At 46.5% G+C, this 22691-nt stretch overlaps 2 protein-coding genes across 2 annotated transcripts in view; both read left to right on the forward strand.

Annotated features, from left to right (window-relative positions):
• LOC142069296 (uncharacterized) overlaps positions 1-22691 on the forward strand; it is a 46733-nt gene that overhangs the window by 22368 nt on the left and 1674 nt on the right. The window lies entirely within an intron of this gene.
• Positions 761-22493, forward strand: LOC142068394 (zinc finger protein 707-like). The gene is made up of 4 exons (XM_075119962.1): positions 761-1070; positions 17044-17170; positions 17790-17939; positions 22320-22493. Exons 2-4 carry the CDS (start codon positions 17137-17139, stop codon positions 22361-22363), a joined length of 228 nt encoding a protein of 75 aa, XP_074976063.1. The 5' UTR covers positions 761-1070; positions 17044-17136; the 3' UTR covers positions 22364-22493.

Genomic DNA, 22691 nt, shown 5'->3' on the forward strand with positions numbered 1-22691 from the left:
AGCAGCGGCATGTCCCCGCTCTGGCTCCTATGCGTAGGGGCAGCCAGGAGGCTCTGCACACTGCCCCTGCCCCAAGCACTGCCCTGCAGCTCCCATTGGTCAGGAACCGCAGCCAATCAGAGCTGCGGGGCAGCACCCGTGGACAGGGCAGTGCACAGAGCTGCCTGGCTGCGCAAGAGCCGGAGGGGGGACATGCCGCTGCTTCTGGGAGCTGCTTGAGGTAAGCACCACCCAGAGCCTGTGCCCTTGGCCCCCTCCCATGCTCCAGCCCTGATCCCCCTCACTCCCTCCGAACCCCTCGATCCCAGCCCGGAGCACCCTCCCGCACCCCAACCCCTCATCCCCAGCCGCACCCCCAGCCGGAGCCCTCACCCCCTCCCGCACCCCAACCCCCAATTTCATGAGCATTCCTGGCCCGCCCTACAATTTCCATGCCCAGATGTGGCCACGAAGTTTGCTCGCCCCTGCTGTAGTTCAAGGGGACCCACAGCGTGCCTCAGGAGGCAGGAACGGGGGTTACATTTTTCTAACAACACCCCCCCCCCCCAACCGCAAGCATGCTCCCCTCCCTCCTCTGTGTCACCCTCTCTCCCCACCCTTCAATCCCCCCGCCCCCCTTCCTGCTCATCCACCCCAGTGCAAGGCTGGGAGACGCTGCCTGCACCCCAGAGGCAGGCGGGGGGGCTGGCTGGCGGCAAAGCAATCGAGTGCCCGCTAGGACCCAGGAGGCGCTGGGGTGGGGGCGGTGACGGGAGGTCACCCCCAGCCCCCGCAGCAGGAAGTGCAGTTCAGCCGCTACAGTGTAGCCCCTGATCGCCGCTGGCCCCGTGCAAGATCCCCCCCCCCCACGGCTGCAGAGGGGCGAGGGTCATCCCGAGGGAGTCTCATCCCTGCCGCTTCCCCAGCGGCTCTTCCATCCCAGTTCAGAGACCTCGGCCTGCCCAGGACTTTCCCTGTAGGGCAGACGGATCTTCCGCCCCCCCCCCCCCCCCAGGAAAAGAGCTGGGACCCCAGATCCAGGAGGAAGACACCTCCCGCGGAGGAGCCGAGCTGCTCCACTTGGAGCGAAGGTAAGAGAGCCCTTCCCTTCCCATCCCATCCCATCCCATCCCATCCCATCCAGGGACCCCCAGCCTGCAGCTGATCCTGCTCGCTAAATGCTCTGCAGACTCTGCTTAAACTGTCCCAGCCCCCGGAGCCCTTGACGGGGGATTTTAATTTGGAAGATCGGCTCAGCTTGATTTTTGTGGTGCTTTATTTATTTATTTATTAATTAATGGCTCTTCTTTGTTATGGGTGAATGGTCACCTCCTCGCAGGGACTAGGGGAATCCGTGCAAAATGTGTGTTTTGTGGGGGGCAAATCCTCAGCTGGTGTAAAATCAGTTTTCAGGGTGGTAGCCGCCTTAGTCGGATGAAGTGGGTTTTAGCCCACGGAAGCGTATGCCCAGATAAATTTGTTTGCCTCTAAGGTGCCACAAGTACTCCTCGTTGTATCCATGAAGTCAACAGTGCTGTGGTCAATATGCCCCAGCTGGGGATCTGGCCTGATTTATTCCAGTGGAGCTGTGATCCATTAACACCAGCTAGAGATCTGGTCCCGTTTATTCCGGTGGAGCTGTGATCTATTGATACCAGTTGGGGATCTGGCCCCATTTATTCCGGTGGGGCTGTGATCCATTGACACAGGCAGGGTCTGATCAGAAACAGTCAAATAAGAGTCCCAATCAACTACAGCGTGTAAAGGCAGACAGCTAAAAGGAGACAAGTTTTTAAAGTGCTTGTATACCATTGTTAGAAGTTTAAATAATAAGATGGGTGAACTAGAGTGCCTCATCTTAAATGAGGATATTGATATAATAGGCGTCACAGAAACTTGGTGGAATGAGGATAATCAATGGGATACAGTAATAGCAGGGTACAAAATATATCGGAAGGACAGAACAGGTCATCCTGGTGGAGGAGTGGCATTATATGTGAAAGAAAGCATAGAATCAAATGAAGTAAAAATCTTAAAATGAACTAAATTGCACTATAGAATCTCTCTCTATGGATAGAAATTCCATGCTCGAATAATAAGAATATAGCAGTAGGGCTATATTACTGACCACCTGACCAGGATGGTGATAGTGACTGTGAAATGCTCAGGGAGATTAGAGAGGCTATTAAAATAAAAAACTCAATAATAATAATGGGGGATTTCATTTATCCCCGTATTAACTGGGTACATGTCACCTCAGGATGGGATACAGTGAGAAAGTTTCTTGACACCTTAAATCAGTGGTCCTCAAAGCCGGTCTGCCACTTTTTCAGGGAAAGCCCCTGACGAGCCGGACCGGTTTGTTTACCTGCCACGTCCGCAGGTTCGGCCGATTTCGGCTCCCACTGGCCGCGGTTCGCCGCTCCAGGCCAATGGGGGCTGCGGGAAGCGCGGCCATCACGTCCCTTGGCCCACGCCGCTTCCCGCAGCCCCCATTGGCCTGGAGCGGCGAACCGCGGCCAGTGGGAGCCGCAATCGGCCGAACCTGCGGACGCGGCAGGTAAACAAACCGGTCCGGCCCGCCAGGGGCTTTCCCTGAACAAGCGGCGGACCGGCTTTGAGAACTGCTGCCTTAAATGACTGCTTCTTGGAGCAGCTGGTCCTGGAACCCACCAGAGGAGAGGCAATTCTTGATTTAGTCCTAAGTAGAGCTTAGGATCTGGTCCAAGAGGTGAATATAGCTGGACTGCTTCGTAATAGTGACCATAATATAATTCAATTTAACATCCCTGTGGCAGGAAAAACACCACAGCAGCCCAACACTGTAGCACTTAACTTCAGAAAGGGTAACTACACAGAAATGAGGAGGTTAGTTAAACAGAAATTAACGGGTACAGAGCCAAAAGTGAAATCTCTGCAAGCTGCGTGGAAACTTTTTAATGACACCATAATAGAGGCTCAAAGTAAATGTATACCCCAAAATTAAAAAATATAGTAAGAGAACCGAAAAAGAGCCACTGTGGCTAAACAACAAAGTAAAAGAAGGAGTGAGATGCAAAAAGGCATCCTTTAAAACGTGGAAGTTAAATCCTAGTGAGGAAAATAGAAAAGAGCATAAACACTGGCAAATGAAGTGTAAAAATAGAATTAGGAAGGCCAAACAAGAATTTGAGGAACAGTTAGCCAGAGACTGAAAAATAATAGCAAAATTTTTTTTTTAAAATACATCAGAAGCAGAAAGCCTGCTAAACAACCGGTGGGGCCACTGGACGATCGAGGTGCTAAAGGAGCACTCAAGGACGATACGGCCATTGCAGAGAAACTAAATGAATTCTTTGCATGGGTCTTCATGGCTGAGGATGTGAGGGAGATTTCCAAATCTGAGCCATTCTTTTCAGGTGACAGATCTGAGGAACTGTCCCAGATTGAGGTGTCATTAGAGGAGGTTTTGGAACAAATTGATAAATTAAACAGCAGTAAGTCTCCAGGACCAGATGGTATTCACCCAAGAGTTCTGAAGGAACTCAAATATGAAATCGCAGGACTACTAATTATAGTCTGTTACCTATCATTTAAATCAGCTTCTGTACCAGATGCCTTGAGGATAGCTAATGTGACGCCAGTTTTTAAAAAGGGCTCCAAAGGTGATCCCAGCAATTACAGGCCTGTAAGCCTGACTTCAGTATCGGGCAAACTGGTTGAAACTACTCTGAAACCTTTTTTATAGCAGCTGGGTTAGTCTCTATTCGCAAAAGAAAAAAGAAGAATATTGTCAGACATAAATGAACATAATTTGTTGAGGAAGAATCAACATGGTTTTAGTAAAGGGAAATCATGACTCACCAATCTACTAGGATTCTTTGAGGGGGTCAACAAGCGCGTGGCCCAAGGGTATGCAGTGGATATAGTGTACTTAGATTTTCAGAAAGCTTTTGACAAAGTCCCTCACCAAAGGCTCTGAGGCAAAGTAAGCTGCCACAGGATCAGAGGGAAGTTCCCCTCGTGGATTGGTAACTGGTTAAAAGATAGGAAACCAAGGGTAGGTATACATGGTCAGGTTTTGGAATAGAGAGAGGTAAATAGCGGTGTCCCCCAGGGGCCTGTTCAGTCCTATTCAACATATTTATAAATGATCTGGAAAAAGGGGTAAACAGTGAGGTGGCAAAATTTGCAGATGACACAAAATTACTAAAGATAGTTAAGACCCAGGCTGACTGTGAAGAGCTACAAAAGGATCTCTCAAAACTGGGTGACTGGGCAACAAAATGGCTGATGACATTTTATGTTGATAAATGCAAAGTAATGCATGTTGGAAAGCATGATCCCAACTATACATATAAAATGATGGGGTCTAAATGAGCTGTACCCACTCAAGAAAGAGATCTTGGAGTCATTGTGGATAGTTCTCTGAAAACATCCACTCCATGTGCAGCGGCAGTCAAAAAAGTGTAAAGAATGCTGGGAGTAATTAAGAAAAGGATAGATAATAGGACAGAAAATATCCTGTTGCCTCCATATAAATCCCTGGTATGCCCACACCTTGAACACTGCGTGCAGATGTGGTCGCCCCATTTCAAAAAAGATATATTGGAATTGGAAAAGGTTCAGAAAAGGGCAACAAAAATGATTAGAGGTATGGAACGACTTCCATATGAGGAGAGATGAATAAGACTGGGACTTTTCAGCTTGGAAAAGAGACTGCTAAGGGGGGAATATGATGGAGGTCTCTAAAATCATGACTGGTATAGAGAAAGTAAATAAGGAAGTGTTATTTACTCCTTCTCATAACAAAAGAACTAGGGGTCACCCAATGAAATTAATAGGCAGCAGGTTTAAAACATATAAAAGGAAGTATTTCTTCATTCATCGCACAGTCAACCTGTGGAACTCCTTTCCAGAGGATGTTGTGAAGGCCAAGACCATAAGAGGAGTTCAAAAAAGAAATAGATAAATTCATGGAGGATAGGTCCATCAATGGCTATTAGCCAGGATGGGCAGGAATGGTGTCCCTCGCCTGTGTTTGCCAGCAGGTGGGAATGAGCGACAGGGGATGGATCACTTGATGATTCCCTGTTCTGTTCATTCCCTCTGGGGCACCTGGCACTGGCCACTGTCCGAAGACAGGACATTGGGCTAGATGGACCTTTGGTCTGACCCAGTAGGGCCATTCTTATGTTCTCATGACACCAGCTGGGGCTCTGGTCCCGTTTATGCTGGTGGAGCTGTGATCCATTGACACCAGCTGGGGATCTGGCTTGAATAATTTATATCAACATACAGTATTTTTTTGGATAACTGTTTGTACAAACTGGTTTGAGTTCCTTCAGAAGCAGCAAATGCCCAACAAAGTGGAATACATACAAACTGCAGAGGGAAAGTGTCTGTTAGATCAAGATTTTTTTTAAAAAAAAGAATTAAGACCTTGTCTAAGCTAAGATTTTTGGGGCAGATTTTCAAAGGCGCAAATGGCCTGTTTGGGGTTTGTACAGCTCCTAGCACAGTGGTGACCTGAACTGTGTGGCACTTACAGGAGCTGCATTTTTAGGTACCCTAAATAGCTTTGAAGATCTATCCCAGAGAATTGAGGTCATAACTACAGACTGGAGGAGAGGAGGGGGGAGAGACTGTATCTTGGAAAGCAGTGACTCTGGAATGGATTTAGGGGTCCTAGTGGGCCCTAGGATCAACTCAACACGATCTCCCGGTGTGATGCTGTGACAGAAAGCGCTAATACAATCCTTGGGTGTAAACGGGAATGGGAAATGGAAGAAAAAAGGTGATTTTGAAATTAAAAATGGTAAATTACCAGATCAGAATAAGAATATAGGACACGTTATACTACAAAACACTGTTATGAAGGGATTGCTTAGCTTCTAGCCTCAGTGATCCTTTCCTGTGAACCCTACATTAAGTGGCACGGTGACATCCATCTACACATTGTTAACCAAGCTAAAACCTGGTGGGCTAAGGACAATGAGTCATAAAACCACCATTTAAATAAATACACAAAACAATGGAATGAATCTACATTGGCAGTGGATCACCATTGAGACAATCAGAAGAGCAGATAAGACAGATTCCCGAGGGATCCGTGAGGCTCTATGCAGGCAGCTGACACCTGTGTAAATGAATGAGGAATTCTTTTCACACCAAAGACATGAACAAGAATTCCAAAATAAGTTAGGGTGGTGGATGTGCAAACCCCTTCACCGAATCCAGCCTCCTTCAACAGCTTGAGACCTCATTTCAGATGGAGGAGAGCCGTTGTATCTATGTGGTGGGCCGCATTGTGACTTCAACACCACAGCCATGGGGGTCGGGGCTGAGATATGCTACCTAAAGAGGAACAAAAGCCCATCCACCACCCTCAGCCTACTTCGCCTGTTTGTGGTAACTTTCATCCCCTCTGCAACCCCTCCTATTCTAGGGGTTTTCCTCCCTGCCACTTTGCAACCCATCTGCCCCTATCTGTTTTACGATCCCTGGGTCAATTTCTGCCCATCGCTCCCCTGCTGCCCCTCTTTAAAGCAGTGAGCAGATGCACCTTGGGCACATTACTGGGGGCATTCAATTCGCTGGAGAAAGCTCAGTAACAGCAAAGTAGCCAATTCCAGTCAGAAACCATTTGTGGCATTCACTCTAATTTTATAAACTGTTCGCTGGCACAACTTGCTACCGGGAGCAGTTGCTAGCCATTCTTTTTGGTTGCCCCGTCACAGTTTGCTTGCCCTTGCCTTTCCCCATCCGCTGATTCTTAAGTGGAGAATGTCAGGTAATGCAGTGAGTTAATGTTAGCTTAGGTACGGGGTGGTGGGAAGTAAAGCCTGTGGTTGGTGATGAGACAGTTATTTAATGGCTGAGGAGTCTACAAAGGCCCATTTGGCTGCCACAAGCCACCGTAGAATGTTTTTCCAATGCTAGCAGTTTGGCGAGGGGAGCGGGGAGGGAGGTTGGGGGAGAATTAGGGCTTACTAGCTAGCAGGGGGATTTTCCAGGACCTGGCTGAAGGTGCCAGGAATGGGCTCTCCAGACACCAGAGCAGTGGCGTGCCATGGCTTTTGTAGTAAGGCATGCGGCCACTTTTAGCAAACAGATTTTGCGCTAAACTTTCCATCCTGATGAAGAGTCCACCAGCTCTGCTCTATCACGGCTGATTCAGTGCTATGCTTGCATGCCCTAGCGACGTGCCACAAAATGGAGTCCTCCATGCGGCGTGGTCTCATGTGGGGAGGACGCCGCTTTGTTCGACAATGCACGTTCAGGGGCTGGACGGAATCGTCCCTCAACCCACAGGACGCCCATCGAACCACGTGTTTTGGGAATTCTGGGGCATGTGCTGCATACATAAATGGCACACTGCTGCACCAGAGAAAAGCGCTTCGGGGTCTGTAGGAATCCAGGTTACAGGGAAGGTGGCATTCAGACCCCATTCAGAGGAAGTAGCACTCAGCAGCTTCTGAGACGGATTTCTGAACTGGGATCTATAATCAGATTTTTCCTGGGCTTGAGAGGGTAGAGAAAGCACCTCTAGATGAACAGGACCTGAGTTCACCCATGGGTTTACTTGTAAGTAATACAATAAGAGTTTGTTAGCCAATTTCTGCCTCAATGGATAGAAATTCCATGCTTGAATAAGAAGAATATAGCAGCAGGAATATACTACCAACCCCCAGACCAGGATGGTGATGGTGATTCTGAAATGCTCAGAGAGATTAGAGAAGCTACAAAAATAGAAGACTCACTCATAATGGGGGATTTTAACTATCCCTGTACTGACTTGGTACATGTCACCTCTGAACGGAGATAAAATTTCCAGACTCCGTTAACGACGGCTTCCTGGGAGCAGCTAGTTCTAGAACCAGAAGAGGAGAGGCCATTCTTGATTTCGTCCTAAGTGGTGGCGAGGATCTGGTCCAAGAGGTGAATATAGCTGAACTGCTCGGCAACAGCAGCCATAATGTAATTAAATTGAAACATCCTTGGGAGGGAAATACCAAAGAAGCCCACCACAGTAGCATTTAGCTTAAAAAAGAGGAACTGCACAAAAATGAGGAAGCTAGCTAAACGGAAAATAAAAGGAACAGTCACAAGAGTGAATTGCATGCATGCTGTATGGAAACTTTTTAAAACCACCATAACAGAGGCTCAAATTAAATGTGTGCCCAAATTTTAAAAAACAAAAACCAGTAAGAGAACCAAAAAGAAAAAAAAGCCACCATGGCTAAACAACATAAATGAGTTGCTTAGAGGCAAAAAGGTGTCCTTTAAAAATTGGAAGTTAAATCAGACTCAGGAAAACAGAAAGGAACATAAACTGGGGCAGGTCACATGTAAAAGTATATTTAGGCAGGCCAAAAAGAATTTGAAGAGCAACTAGCAAAAGACACAAAAAGCTTTTTGAGTACATCAGAAGCAGGAAGCCTGCCAAACAGTCAGTGGGGCCGCAGGACAATCGAGGTGCTAAAGGAGGACCAAGTTGTGGGGAGAAGCTAAATAAAGTCTTTGCATCGGTCTTCATGACTGAGGATGTGAGGCAGATTCCCAAACCTGAGCCATTCTTTTTAGGTGACAAATCTCAGGAACTGTCCCAGACTGAGGTGTCATTAGAGGAGGTTTTGGAACAAATTGATAAAACTAAACAGCAATAAGTCACCAGGACCAGATGGGATTCCCCCAAGAGTTCTGAAGGAACTCAAATGTGAAATTGCAGAACTACTAACTGTGGAGTGTAACTTATCACTTAAATCAGCCTCTGTACCAGATGACTGGAGGATAGCTAATATAACATCCGATGAAGTGAGCTGTAGCTCACAAAAGCTCATGCTCAAATAAATTGGTTAGTCTCTAAGGTGCCACAAGTCCTCCTTTTCTTTTTATGGATACAGACTAACATGGCTGCTACTCTGAAACCTAATATAACACAGATTTTTTTAAGAAAGGCACCAGAGGCGATCCTGACAGTTACAGGCCGGTAAGCCTAACTTCAGTATTGGACAAATTGGTTGAAACTAAGAATTATCAGACACATAGATGAACATGGTTAGTTGGGGAGGAGTCAACATGGTTTTTGTAAAGGGAAATCATATCTCACCAATCTAGAAGAATCCTTTGAGGGGGTAAACAAGCATGGGAACAAGGGTGACCCAGTAGATACAGAGTACTTGGACTTTCAGAAAGCCTTTGCAAGGTGCCTCACCAAAGGCTCTTAAGCAAAGTAAGCTGCCAAGGGATAAGAGGGAAGGTCCTCTCAGGGACCAGTAACTGGTTAAAAGATAGGAAACAAAGGATGGGAATAAATGGTCAGTTTTCAGAATGGAGAGCGGTAAATAGCGGTGTCCCCCAGGGGTCTGTACTAGGACCAGTCAACATAGTCATAAATGATCTAGAAAAAGAGGTGAACAGTGAGATGGCAGTTTGCAGACGATACAGAATTACTCAAGATTGTTAGCTCCAAGACTGACTGCAAAGAGTTACAAAGGGAGCTCTCAGAACTGGCTGACCGGGCAACAAAATGGCAGATGAAATTCAATGTTGAGAAATGCAAAGTAATGCACATTGGAAGCATAATCCCAACTATAATTACCAAATGATAGGGTCTAAATGAGCTGTTACCACTCAAGAGAGAGATCTTGGCGTCATTGTGGTTAGTTCTCTGGAAACATCTGCTCAGTGTGCAGCAGCAGTCCAAAAAGCGAGCAGAACAGTAGGAACCATTAGAAAATGAATAGGTAACAAGACCGAAAATATCATATTGTGTCTACATAAATCCAGAGTTTTACTACTGCGTGCAGTTCTGGTCACCCCATCTCAAAAAAGATACATTAGAATTGGAAAGGGTACAGAGAAGAGCAACAAAAGCAATTAGGGGGTGGAACAGCTTCCTTAGGAGGAAAGATTAGAAAGACTTGGACTGTTGAGTTGGAAAAAGAGACAGCTAAAGGGGAGGGGCAGGGGTAGGATAGAAATCTATCAAATCATGTCTGGGATGGAGAAAGTGAACAGGAAAGTGTTATTTACCCCTCCACATAACACAAGAATCAGGGTCACCCAATGACATTAATCGGCAGCGGGGTTAAATCAAGCAAAAGGAAGTATTTCTTAATGATTCCCAACATTCTGTTTGTTTTTTTGACTGCCCCTGCACATCGAGTGGATGTTTTCAGAGAACTATCCACAGTGACTCCAAAATCTCTTTCTTTCTGTGCTGTTGAGGAGGATGAAAGTCCCAGGGAAGGAGAGCATCTAACTGGAGCAGAGGGAAACAATCCCATAGTTGGGACCCTCCTTCCAGATGATGTTCTGGTATCCTCTCGCACTGAGGACACCTCTCCGGGGGAGGGAACTCATGCTATTGGGAAGAGACAGATATTAGTAATTGGTGATTCGATCATTAGAAACATAAATGGCTGAGTTTGCGATGACCAGGAGAACCAAACGGTGACTTGTCTGCCTGGTATGAAGGTTGCGGATCTCTCGAGATGTCTAGATAGATTTATGTGTAGTGCTGGGGGGGAGCCAGTGGTCGTGGTACATGTAGGTACCAATGACATAGGCAAGGATAGGATTGAGGTCCTGGAGTCTAAACTTAGGCTGTTAGGTAAGAGATTGAAGTCTAGGACCTCCATGGTAGCATTCTCTGAGATGCTCCCAGTTCCACGTGCAGGGCCAGTTAGACAGGCAGAACTGCAGCGCCTCAGTGCATGGATGAGATGATGGTGTAGGGAGGAGGGGTTTAGATTTATTAGGAAATGGGGAAACTTTGGGGAAAGAGGGAGCCTGTACAGGAAGGATGGGCTCCACCTAAACCCAAATGGAACCAGATTGCTGGCACTTAACATTAAAAAGGTCTTAGAACAGTTTTTAAACTAAGGGCTGGGGGAAAGCCGACAGGTGCGGAGGAGCACATGGTTCGGACATCCCTTAGGGGAGGATCTACTCATAGAGGCTCTCTGTGTCCTAGTGAGGACAAGAGGATGGAAAATGAAAAAATAAATGCAGGTTCTGATCAGAAACAGTCAAATAAAAAAGAGTCCCATTCAATTACAATGTGTAATGGCAGACAGCTAAAAGGAGACAAGTTTTTAAAGTGCTTATATACCAATGCTAGAAGTCTAAATAATAAGATGGGTGAACTAGAGTGCCTCCTATTAAATGAGGATATTGATCTAATAGGCATCACAGAAACTTGGTGGAATGAGGATAATCAATGGGATACAGGAATACCAGGGCACAAAATATATTGGAAGGACAGAACAGGTCGTCCTGGTGGGGGAGTGGCATTATATGTGAAAGAAAGCATAGAATCAAATGAAGTAAAAATCGTAAATGAATGAAACTGTACCATAGAATCTCTATGGATAGAAATTCCATGCTCGAATAATAAGAATATAGCAGTAGGGCTATATTACTGACCACCTGACCAGGATGGTGATAGTGACTGTGAAATGCTCAGGGAGATTAGAGAGGCTATTAAAATAAAAAACTCAGTAATAATAATGGGGGGTTTCAATTATCCCCATATTGACTGGGTACATGTCACCTCACGACGGGATGCAGAGAGAAAGTTTCTTGACACCTTCAAGGACTGCTTCTTGGAGCAGCTGGTCCTGGAACCCACCAGAGGAGAGGCAATTCTTGATTTAGTCCTAAGTAGAGCTTAGGATCTGGTCCAAGAGGTGAATATAGCTGGACTGCTTCATAATAGTGACCATAATATAATTCAATTTAACATCCCTGTGGCAGGAAAAACACCACAGCAGCCCAACACTGTAGCATTTAATTTAAGAAAGGGGAACTACACAAAAATGAGAAGGTTAGTTAAACAGAAATTAAAGGGTACAGTGCCAAAACTGAAATCTCTGCAAGCTGCGTGGAAACTTTTTAATGACACCATAATAGAGGCTCAAAGTAAATGTATACCCCAAATTAAAAAACACAGTAAGAGAACCAAACAAGAGCCACCGTGGCTAAACAACAAATAAAAGAAACAGTGAGAGGCAAAAAGGCATCCTTTAAAACATGGAAGTTAAATCCTAGTGAGGAAAATAGAAAGGAGCATAAACACTGGCAAATGAAATGTAAAAATAAAATTAGGAAAGCCGAAAAAGAATTTGAGGAACAGTTAGCCAAAGACTCAAAAAGAAATAGCAAAATGTTTTTTAAGTACATGAGAAGCCGGAAGCCTGCTAAACAACCGGTGGGGCCGCTGGACGATCAGGATGCTAAAGGAGCACTCAAGGACGATACGGCCATTGCAGAGAAACTAAATGAATTCTTTGCATGGGTCTTCACGGCAGAAGAGGTGAGGGAGATTCCCAAACCTGAGCCATTCTTTTTAGGTGACAGATCTGAGGAACTGTCCCAGATTGAGGTATCATTAGAGGAGGTTTTGCAACAAATTGGTAAATTAAACAGCAATAAGTCACCAGGACCAGATGGGATTCACCCAAGAGGTCTGAAGGAACTCAAATGTGAAATTGCAGAACCACTGACTCTAGTCTGGTTTCAGAGTGGTAGCCATGTTAGTCTGTATCAGCAAAAACGACAAGGAGTCCTTGTGGCACCTTAGAGACTAACAAATTTATCTGGACATAAGCTTTCGTGGGCTAGAATCCACTTCATCAGATGCGTGGAGTGGAAAATACAGTAGCAGGTATAAAAACACAGCACATGAAAAGGTGGGAGTTGCCTTACCAAGTGGGAGGTCAGTCTAACGAGACAACTCAATTAACAGTAGGATACCAAGGAAGGAAAAATCACTTTTATAGTGGTAATGAGAGTGGCCCATTTCAAACAGTTGACAAGAAGGTGTGACAGGTTTCAGAGTAGCAGCCGTGTTAGTCTGTATCCGCAAAAAGAAAAGGGGGACTTGTGGCACCTTAGAGACTAACAAATTTATTTGAGCATAAGCTTTCGTGAGCTACAGCTCACTTCATCGGATGCATTCAGTGGAAAATACAGTGGGGAGATTTATCTACACAGAGAACATGAATCAATGGGTGTTACCATACACACTGTAACGAGAGTGATCAGGTAAGGTGAGCTATTACGAGCAGGAGAGCGGGTTGAGGGCGACCTTTTGTAGTGATAATCAAGGTGGGCCATTTCCAGCAGTTGACAAGAATGTCTGAGGAACAGCGGGCGGGTGGGGGGGCAGATAAATATGGGGAAATAGTTTTACTTTGTGTAATGACCCATCCACTCCCAGTCTTTATTCAAGCCTAAGTTAATTGTATCCAGTTTGCAAATTAATTCCAATTCAGCAGTCTCTCGTTGGAGTCTGTTTTTGAAGTTTTTTTGTTGAAGAATTGCCACTTTTAGGTCTGTGTCCAAATCGAGTGTCCAAAGAGATTAAAGTGCTGTCTGACTGGTTTTTGAATGTTATAATTCTTGACGTCTGATTTGTGTCCATTTATTCTTTTACGTAGAGACTGTCCAGTTTGACCAATGTACATGGCAGAGGGGCATTGCTGGCACATGATGGCATATATCACATTGGTAGATGCGCAGGTGAATGAGCCTCTGATAGTGTGGCTGATGTGATTAGGCCCTATGATGGTGTCCCCTGAATAGATATGTGGGCACAGTTGGCAACGGGCTTTGTTGCAAGGATAGGTTCCTGGGTTAGTGGTTCTGTTGTATGGTGTGTGGTTGCTGGTGAGTATTTGCTTCAGGTTGGGGGGCTGTCTGTAGGCAAGGACTGGCCTGTCTCCCAAGATCTGTGAGAGTGATGGGTCATCCTTCAGAATAGGTTGTAGATCCTTGATGATGCGTTGGAGAGGTTTTAGTTGGGGGCTGAAGGTGATGGCTAGTGGCGTTCTGTTATTTTCTTTGTTGGGCCTGTCCTGTAGTAGGTGACTTCTGGGTACTCTTCTGGCTCTGTCAATCAAGAAGGTGTGAGTAACAGTAGTGGGAAATTAGTATGGGGGAAATTAGGTTTTGTAATGACCCAACCACTCCCAGTCTTTATTCAGGCCTAATTTGATGGTGTGCAGTTTGAAAATTAATTCCAGTTCTGCAGTTTCGCGTTGGAGTCTGTTTTTGAAGTTTTTTTGCTGAAGAATTGCCACTTTTAGGTCTGCTATTGAGTGTCCAGGGAGATTGAAGTGCTCTCCTACTGGTTTTTGAATGTTATAATTCCTGATGTCAGATTTGTGTCCATTTATTCTTTTGCATAGAGACTGTCAGGTTTGGCCAATGGACAAGGCAGAGGGGCATTGCTGGCACATCTTTTCATGTGCTGTGTATTTATACCTGCTCCTGTATTTTCCACTCCATGCATTTGATGAAGTGGGTTCTAGCCCACAAAATTTTATGCCCAAATAAATTTGTTAGGACTCCTCGTTGTTTTGACTGTAGTCTGTAACGTATCATTTAAATCAGCTTCTGTACCAGATGACTAGAGGATAGCTAATGTGAGCCAATTTTTAAAAAGGGCTCCAGAGGTGATCCCGGCAATTACAGGCCTGTAAGCCTGACTTCAGTACCGGGCAAACTGGTTGAAACTATAATCAAGAACAATATTGTCAGAAATATAGATGAACATAATTTGTTGAGGAAGAGCCAACATGGTTTTAGTAAAGGAAAATCATGCCTCACCAATCTACTAGGATTCTTTGAGGGGGTCAACAAGCGTGTGGCCCAAGGGTATGCAGTGGATATAGTGTACTTAGATTTTCAGAAAGCTTTTGACAAAGTCCCTTTGTCCCACCAAAGGCTCTTACGCAAAGTAAGCTGCCACAGGATCAGAGGGAAGTTGCCCTCGTGGATTGATAACTGGTTAAAAGATAGGAAACAAAGGGTAGGTATAAATGGTCAGTTTTCAGAGTGGAGAGAGGTAAATAGCGGTGTCCCCCAGCGGTCTGTTCTAGGACAAGTCCTATTCAACATATTCATAAAAGATCTGGAAAAAGGGGTAAACAGTGAGGTGGCAAAATTTGCAGATGATACAAAATTACTAAAGATAGTTGAGACCCAGGCAGACTGTGGAGAGCTCCATAAGGATCTCTCAAAACTGGGTGACTGGACAACAAAATGGCAGATGAAATTTAATGTTGATAAATGCAAAGTAATGCACATTGGAAAACATAATCCCAACTATACATATAAAATGATGGGGTCGAAATGAGCTGTCCCCACTCAAGAAAGAGATCTTGGAGTCATTGTGGATAGTTCTCTGAAAACATCCACTCAATGTGCAGCAGCAGTCAAAAAAGCGAACAGAATGCTGTGAATAATTAAGAAAGGGATAGATAATAGGACAGAAAATATAATGTTGCCTCTATATAAATCCATGGTACGCCCACATCTTGAATACTGTGTGCTGATGTGGTCGTCCCATCTCAAAAAAGATACCTTGGTATTGAAAAAGGTTCAGAAAAGGGCAACCAAAATTATTAGAGATATGGAACGACTTCGGTATGAGGAGAGATTAATAAGACTGGGACTTTTCATCTTGGAAAAGAGACTGCTAAGGGGGGAATATGATGGAGGTCTATAAAATCATGACTAGTGTAGAGAAAGTAGATAAGGAAGTGTTGTTTACTACTTCTCATAACACAAGAACTAGGGGTCCCCCAATGAAATTTATAGGCAGCAGGTTTAAAACAAATAAAAGGAAGTATTTCTTCATACATCGCACAGTCAACCTGTGGAACTCCTTGCCAGAGGATGTTGTGAAGGCCAAGACCATAAGAGGGTTCAAGAAAGAGCTAGATAAATTCATGGAGGATAGGTCCATCAATGGCTATTAGCCAGGATGGGCGGGGATTGTGTCCCTAGCCTCTGTTTGCCAGAAGCTGGGACTGGGTGACAGGGGATGGATCACTTGATGATTCCCTGTTCTGTTCATCCTCTGGGGCACCTGGCACTGGCCACTGTCCGAAGACAGGACACTTGGCTAGATGAACCTTTGGTCTGACCCAGTAGGGCCATTCTTATGTTCTTAAATAGCTTCTGGGGGTGGCTCAGTGATATGTTGCCGTAATAAATGGACAAGAGGAGGGGCTAAGCGGTCATGCCACTGTTTGTATGGTGTTCCACCTCTTTGAGTTCCAGCCGTGTTCTGCATGCTCTCCAGCTGCATTCGTTGCATCGGGCGCAGCTGTGCTGAAGGGTGGAGGGGTGAGCCGGAGCGGGCGGGGAGGACTTTTCGCTGTGGTACGAGGAGAAGGAGCATTTCAGCACCAAATTCTGTAGCGGGTGTATTAGGAGACGGGGGAGGGGGTCTTCTTGCCAGGGGCATTGGCACGCTGGTGCCAGACGGAGCAGCCGTCTCCGAGGGGTCCCTGGAGGCTGTGTCGCCCAAGGAATCCTCAGGGTGAGGGTGAAGGGGAAGTAAGGTTTCCGAGCTCAGGGGTGGTTTCGCTGCTGGTCGCCCGCCTCTTCCCCATCCCCTGAGGAGGAGAACTGGCTGCAGCAGGGCCAGCTTAGGTGTGGGGTTTTCTGGGAGCTGCTGGTGGGTGTGAGCTAGAAGGGAAGGGGTAGGAAATACGCTGGAAGAGGAAGGGAGGGGGACAGGGTGTGACAAGCCACCTGGGACGCGTTCTGCCTGGGACCCGATTTTCAGAACAGGCCCTTTGGGGGGAAGGTAGAAATTCTCCTATTGCTGGAACAGGCAACAACCCCTCCGGATGGGGCTGGGAAAACGGACCAGAGTCCCGGTGTTGGAGCCTGAACCTACTAGCCAGGGGCTGCTGTGAAATACGAAGGGGGCACTCAGTGGTGAGGCCCCGTCCCCTCACCCCCAGCTACTGGGAATGGGAAAGGGGTTGGGATTCATGTCCCTCGACCCTGCTGAGGAGCTCGACCTCCTGTATCAGCCTCTGGCTAGTAAGTGTGTGATAAACGGGAGGGCCCCTGCTCTCCTCCATCGGCTGGGAGGGACAAGGAGCTCTCTCTTTCTCCCCACCCTGAAGCCTCCTGGCTGCTCTGAGCAGGGTCGGGGTGGGATTCTGCTCCTCTGAGAGCCCCCAGAGCTTCCATTTTATCGGCCCTCCTCCACTGTGACTAGTGGGATTGTGGCTGGGGCAGCAGGTGCTGAGTGGGGGTCTCTTGCTGTTTCAGGGGCCAGTGACCTTTGAGGAGGTGGCTGTGTATTTCACCCAGGGGCAGGGGGCTCTGCTGGACCCCGCTCAGAGAGCCCTCTACAGGGACGTCATGCAGGAGAACTACGAGACGGTGACCTCGCTGGGTAAGGGATTTCCGTCCCCTCAATTATTAGAAGCCATGGGGTCCGTGGTGTGCCCAGGCAGGTCAGGTTCTTTCCTGCTCAGTTTGACTTCATGGGAATGGGCTCCATGGTCTCACGATCCAGCATGAGAGACACTTTTACCTCCACGTCACCTCCCATGAATGCGGGATTGAGAGATACTAGGGAGCTGCTAATTCATTCTCATCCCTCTAGTTTTGGATTTATGCCCTGAAGCAGCGTGTTGACCTGCCTGTATTAAGTCTCACTCACACACACTCAGCATCTCTGTTCCCCTCCCTTCCTGGGACTAGCTCCATCCGTGGGGAGGGGCTCTGGGCTCTGCTGGTTCAGAAAGAGACAGATTTTTAACACCAGAGCTGTGTGTTCGTCAATAAGTCCTCCCAAGGCGCACAGATCCTGGAAAGTCCTGCTGAGGACGTAACTCGTTCCTCCCACCGTTGTCTGCTTCTCCCATGGTGACTCAGTGACCATGTTCCCATCTGTTCAGATTTCACATCCCCCTAGTACAGCCCAGGGTCAGGTTAAAAATTAAAGGGATTTTCTTTGTCACAAATCCTCTCCCAATGCATGACACGCCCTGATTTTGCCCCTTGAGCAGGACTGCCCCTTCCCAAACCTGACCTGATCTTCCGTTTGCAACAAGGGAAGGAGCCGTGGGTCCCAGATCTCCAAGCGCCTGAGAGAAGGCAGATCCGGAGAGGCGCCTGCCCAGGTGAGGAATCAGGGAGACTGACACAGAAACAGCCTGGTAAGTGAAGGCAAAAGCGGGGTTTGTGAGCGAGCTCCCCCAGTTCTTTCTCATCTCACCCAGGTCAGGGCTGTAGGTAGGAGGTGTCATATCCCCATGAGTAGGGCCCTACCAAATTCACGGCCATGAAAAACGCGTCACGGACCATGAAATCTGGTCTCCCCCCATGAAATCTGCACTTTTGTGTGCTTTTACCTTATACTATACAGATTTCACAGGGGAGACCAGCCTTCCTCAAATTGGGGGTCCTGACACAGGGGGGCATCACAAGGTTATTTTAGGGGGGGTCACGGCATTAAGAACAAAAGAATGGCCCTACTGGGTCAGACTAAAGGTCCTTCTAGCCCAGGATCCTGTCTTCGTACAGTGGCCAGTGCCAGGTGCCCCAGAGGGAATGAACAGAACAGAGAATCATCAAGTGATCCATCCCCTGTCACCCATTCCCAGCTTCTGGCAAACAGAGGCTAGGGACACTATTCCTGCCCATCCTGGCTAATAGCCATTGATGGACCTATCCTCCATGAATGTATCTAGTTCTTTTTTGAACCCTCTTATGGTCTTGGCCTTCACAACATCCTCTGGAAAGGAGTTCCACAGGTTAACTGTGCATTGTGTGAAGAAATACTACCTTTTATTGGTTTTAAACCTGCTGCCTATTAATTTCATTGGGGGACCCCTAGTTCCTGTGTTATGAGAAGTAGTAAACAACACTTCCTTATCTACTTTCTCTACACCAGTCATGATTTTATAGACCTCAATCATATCTCCCCTTAGCCATCTCTTTTCCAAGCTGAAAAGTCCCAGTCTTATTAATCTTTTCCTCATACAGAAGCCATTCCATACCCCTAATCATTTTTGTTGCCCTTTTCTAACCTTTTCCAATTCCAGTATCTCTTTTTTGAGATGGGGCAACCACATCTGCACACAGTATTCACGATGTGGGCGTACCATGGATTTATATAGAGGCAACATGATATTTTCTGTCCTATTATCTATCCCTTTCTTAATTATTCACAGCATTCTGTTCGCTTTTTTGACTGCCGCTGCACATTGAGTGGATGTTTTCAGAGAACTATCCACAATGACTCGAAGATCTCTTTTCTGAGTAGTAACAGCTCATTTCGACCCCATCATTTTATATGTATAGTTGGGATTATGCTTTCCAATCTGCATTACTTTGCATTTATCAACATAAAATGTCATCAGCCATTTTGTTGCCCAGTCACCCAGTTTTGAGAGATCCTTTTGTAGCTCTTCGCAGTCTGCCTGGGTATTAACTATCTTTAGTAATTTTGTATCATCTGCAAATTTTGCCACCTCATTGTTTACCCCTTTTTCCAGATCATTTATGAATATGCTGAATAGGACTGGTCCCAGAACAGGCCCCTAGGGGACACCGCTATTTACCTCTCTCCATTCTGAAAACTGACCATTTATACCTACCCTTGGTTTCCTATCTTTTAACCAGTTACCAATCCATGAGAGCACCTTCCCTCTTATCCCGTGGCAGCTTACTTTGCGTAAGAGCCTTTGGTGAGGGACTTTGTCAAAGGCTTTCTGGCAATCTAAGTACATTATATCCGCTGGATCCCCTTGGGCCACATGCTCACTCTGGAGCCCTTTTTCAAAATTGGCGTCATATTAGCCATCCTCTCGTCCAGTGGTTCCCAAACTTGTTCCGCCGCTTGTGCGGGGAAAGCCCCTGGCGGGCCGGGGCGGTTTGTTTACCTGTCGCGTCCGCAGGTTTGGCCAATCGCGGCTCCCAGTGGCCGCAGTTCGCTGCTCCAGGCCAATGGGAGCTGCTGGAAGCGGCAGCGAGTACATCCCTCGGCCCACGCTGCTTCCAGCAGCTCCCATTGGCCTGGAACAGTGAACCGCGGCCACTGGGAGCCGCGATCAGCCGAACCTGCGGACACGACAGGTAAACAAACCGGCCCGGCCCGCCAGGGGATTTCCCCGCACAAGCCGCGGAACAAGGTTGGGAACCACTGCTCTAGTCATCTGGTACAGAAGCAGATTTAAACGATAAGTTACATACCACACCTAGTAGTTCTGCAATTTCACATTTGAGTTCCTTCAGAACACCTGGGGGAATCCCATCTGGTCCCGGTGACTTATTGCTGTTTAATTGATCAATTTGTTCCCAAACTTCCTCTAATGACACCTCAATCTGGGACAGTTCCTCAGATCTGTCACCTAAAAAGAATGGCTCAGGTTTGGGAATCTCCCTCACCTCTTCTGCCGTGAAGACCCATGCAAAGAATTCATTTAGTTTCTCTGCAATGGCCGTATCGTCCTTGAATGCTCCTTTAGCATCTTGAACGTCCAGCGGCCCCACCGGTGGTTTAGCAGGCTTCCGGCTTCTCATGTACTTAAAAAAAAATGTTTCTATTATTTTTCAGTCTTTGGCTAACTGTTCTTCAAATTCTTGTCTGGCCTTCTTAATTCTATTTTTACACTTCATTTGCCAGTGTTTATGCTCCTTTTATTTCCCCCACTAAGAGTTAACTTCCACATTTTAAAGAATGCCTTTTTGCCTCTCACTCCTTCTTTTACTTTGTTGTTTAGCCATGGTGGCTCTTGTTTGGTTCTCTTTTTATGTTTTCTAATTTGGGGTATACATTTACTTTGAGCCTCTATTATGGCGTCTTTAAAAAGTTTCCACGCAGCTTGCAGAGATTTCACGTTTGGTGCTGTGCCCCGTTAATTTCTGTTTAACTAACCTTCTCATTTTTGTGTAGTTCCCCTTTCTTAAATTAAATGCTACAGTGTTGGGCTGCTGTGATGTTTTTCCTGCCCCAGGGATATTAAATTTAATTATATTATGGTCACTATTACGAAGCAGTCCAGCTATATTCACCTCTTGGACCAGATCCTAAGCTCTACTTAGGACTAAATCAAGAATTGCCTCTCCTCTTGTGGGTTCCAGGACCAGCTGCTCCAAGAAGCAGTCCTTGAAGGTGTCAAGAAACTTTCTCTCTGCATCCTGTCGTGAGGTGACATGTACCCAGTCAATATGGGGATAATTGAAATCCCCCATTATTATTACTGAGTTTTTTATTTTAATAGCCTCTCTAATCTCCCTGAGCATTTCACAGTCACTATCACCATCCTGGTCAGGTGGTCAGTAATATAGCCCTATTGCTATATTCTTATTATTCGAGCATGGAATTTCTATCCATAGAGATTCTATGGTACAGTTTCATTCATTTACAATTTTTACTTCATTTGATTCTATGCTTTCTTTCACATATAATGCCACTCCCCCACCAGGACGACCTGTTCTGTCCTTCCAATATATTTTGTGCCCTGGTATTCCTGTATCCCATTGATTATCCTCATTCCACCAAGTTTCTGTGATGCCTATTAGATCAATATCCTCACTTAATATGAGGCACTCTAGTTCACCCATCTTATTTAGACTTCTAGTGTTGGTATATAAGCACTTTAAAAACTTGTCTCCTTTTAGCTGTCTGCCATTACACATTGTAATTGAATGGGACTCTTTTTTATTTGACTGTTTCTGATCAGACCCTACCTGTATTTTATCACTTTCCATCCTCTCGTCCTCACTAGGGCATAGAGAGCCTCTATGAGTAGATCCTCCCCTAAGGGTTGTCCGAACCATGTGCTCCTCCGCACCTGTTGGCTTTTCCCCAGCCCTTAGTTTAAAAACTGTTCTAAGACCTTTTTAATGTTAAGTGCCAGCAATCTGGTTCCATTTGGGTTTAGGTGGAGCCCATCCTTCCGGTATAGGCTCCCCCTTTCCCCAAAGTTTCCCCATTTCCTAATAAATCTAAACCCCTCCTCCCTACACCATCCATCTCATCCATGCATTGAGACTCTGCAGTTCTGCCACCCTTACTTCTGCACGCCTTCAGAGCTGCGTGGCTGGAGAGTGTCAGTTGTTCGCTGGGCACCCAGCTCTGAAGTCTGCGCTACCGTCAGCAGCCGCACAGAAGTACGGGTAGCAGCACCGCAACCCCCCCTACAATAACCTTCCATCCTCCTCACTGCTCCTTTTGGGGTCAGGACCCCTACAATTGCAGCACCGTGAAATTTCAGATTTAAATAGCTGAAATCATGACATTTACCATTTTAAAAATCCTATGACCGTTAAAATGACCAAATGGACCGTGAATTTGGTAGGGCCTTACCCATGCCCCATGACACTCGCAGCGCCTCACCCATCCTAAAGGACAGCTGGCAGGATCTCCCTCCCCCAATTTACTTCCCCCTGAGCGTGTGCATGACAGAATCCTATTTCTCCCTTGTGTGCACCTGCTGTTCCGTGATCTGTTACCACTGGGTTATTCCACTTCCTCTTCCAGGCATGCAGGCTTCTCTTTTCATTGCTGTGTTATTCATCTCTCTCACTAGCTTCACACTGCAGTGTCATGAGGCAGCGCTGTTCAGAGAACTGACTGCTTCTATAGCTCCCCAGTGCCTCACCGCTGCTGGAAGGAATCAGAGAAATGTAGGGCTGGAGGAGACCTCGAGAAGTCATCAGGTCCAGCCCCCTGTCCTGAGGCAGGACCAAGTAAACCTAGACCATCCCTGGTAGGTGGGATAAGCCTTCATTTCTGTTACTTACACACACACACACACACCTGCAGACACTATATTGTGAAGCTAGAGAGAAATAATGGGGTGGATTTGTGGGGAGGGGACAGAGGACACTCCATGTTTGAAAGACGAGGAGGAATATCCTGGCTGTAATGAATCAGAGAGCTCCATGTGCCCTCTTTACAC

This window comes from Caretta caretta, chromosome 14 (assembly GCF_965140235.1).
Source record: "Caretta caretta isolate rCarCar2 chromosome 14, rCarCar1.hap1, whole genome shotgun sequence".
In the NCBI taxonomy this organism is placed as follows: domain Eukaryota; kingdom Metazoa; phylum Chordata; order Testudines; family Cheloniidae; genus Caretta; species Caretta caretta.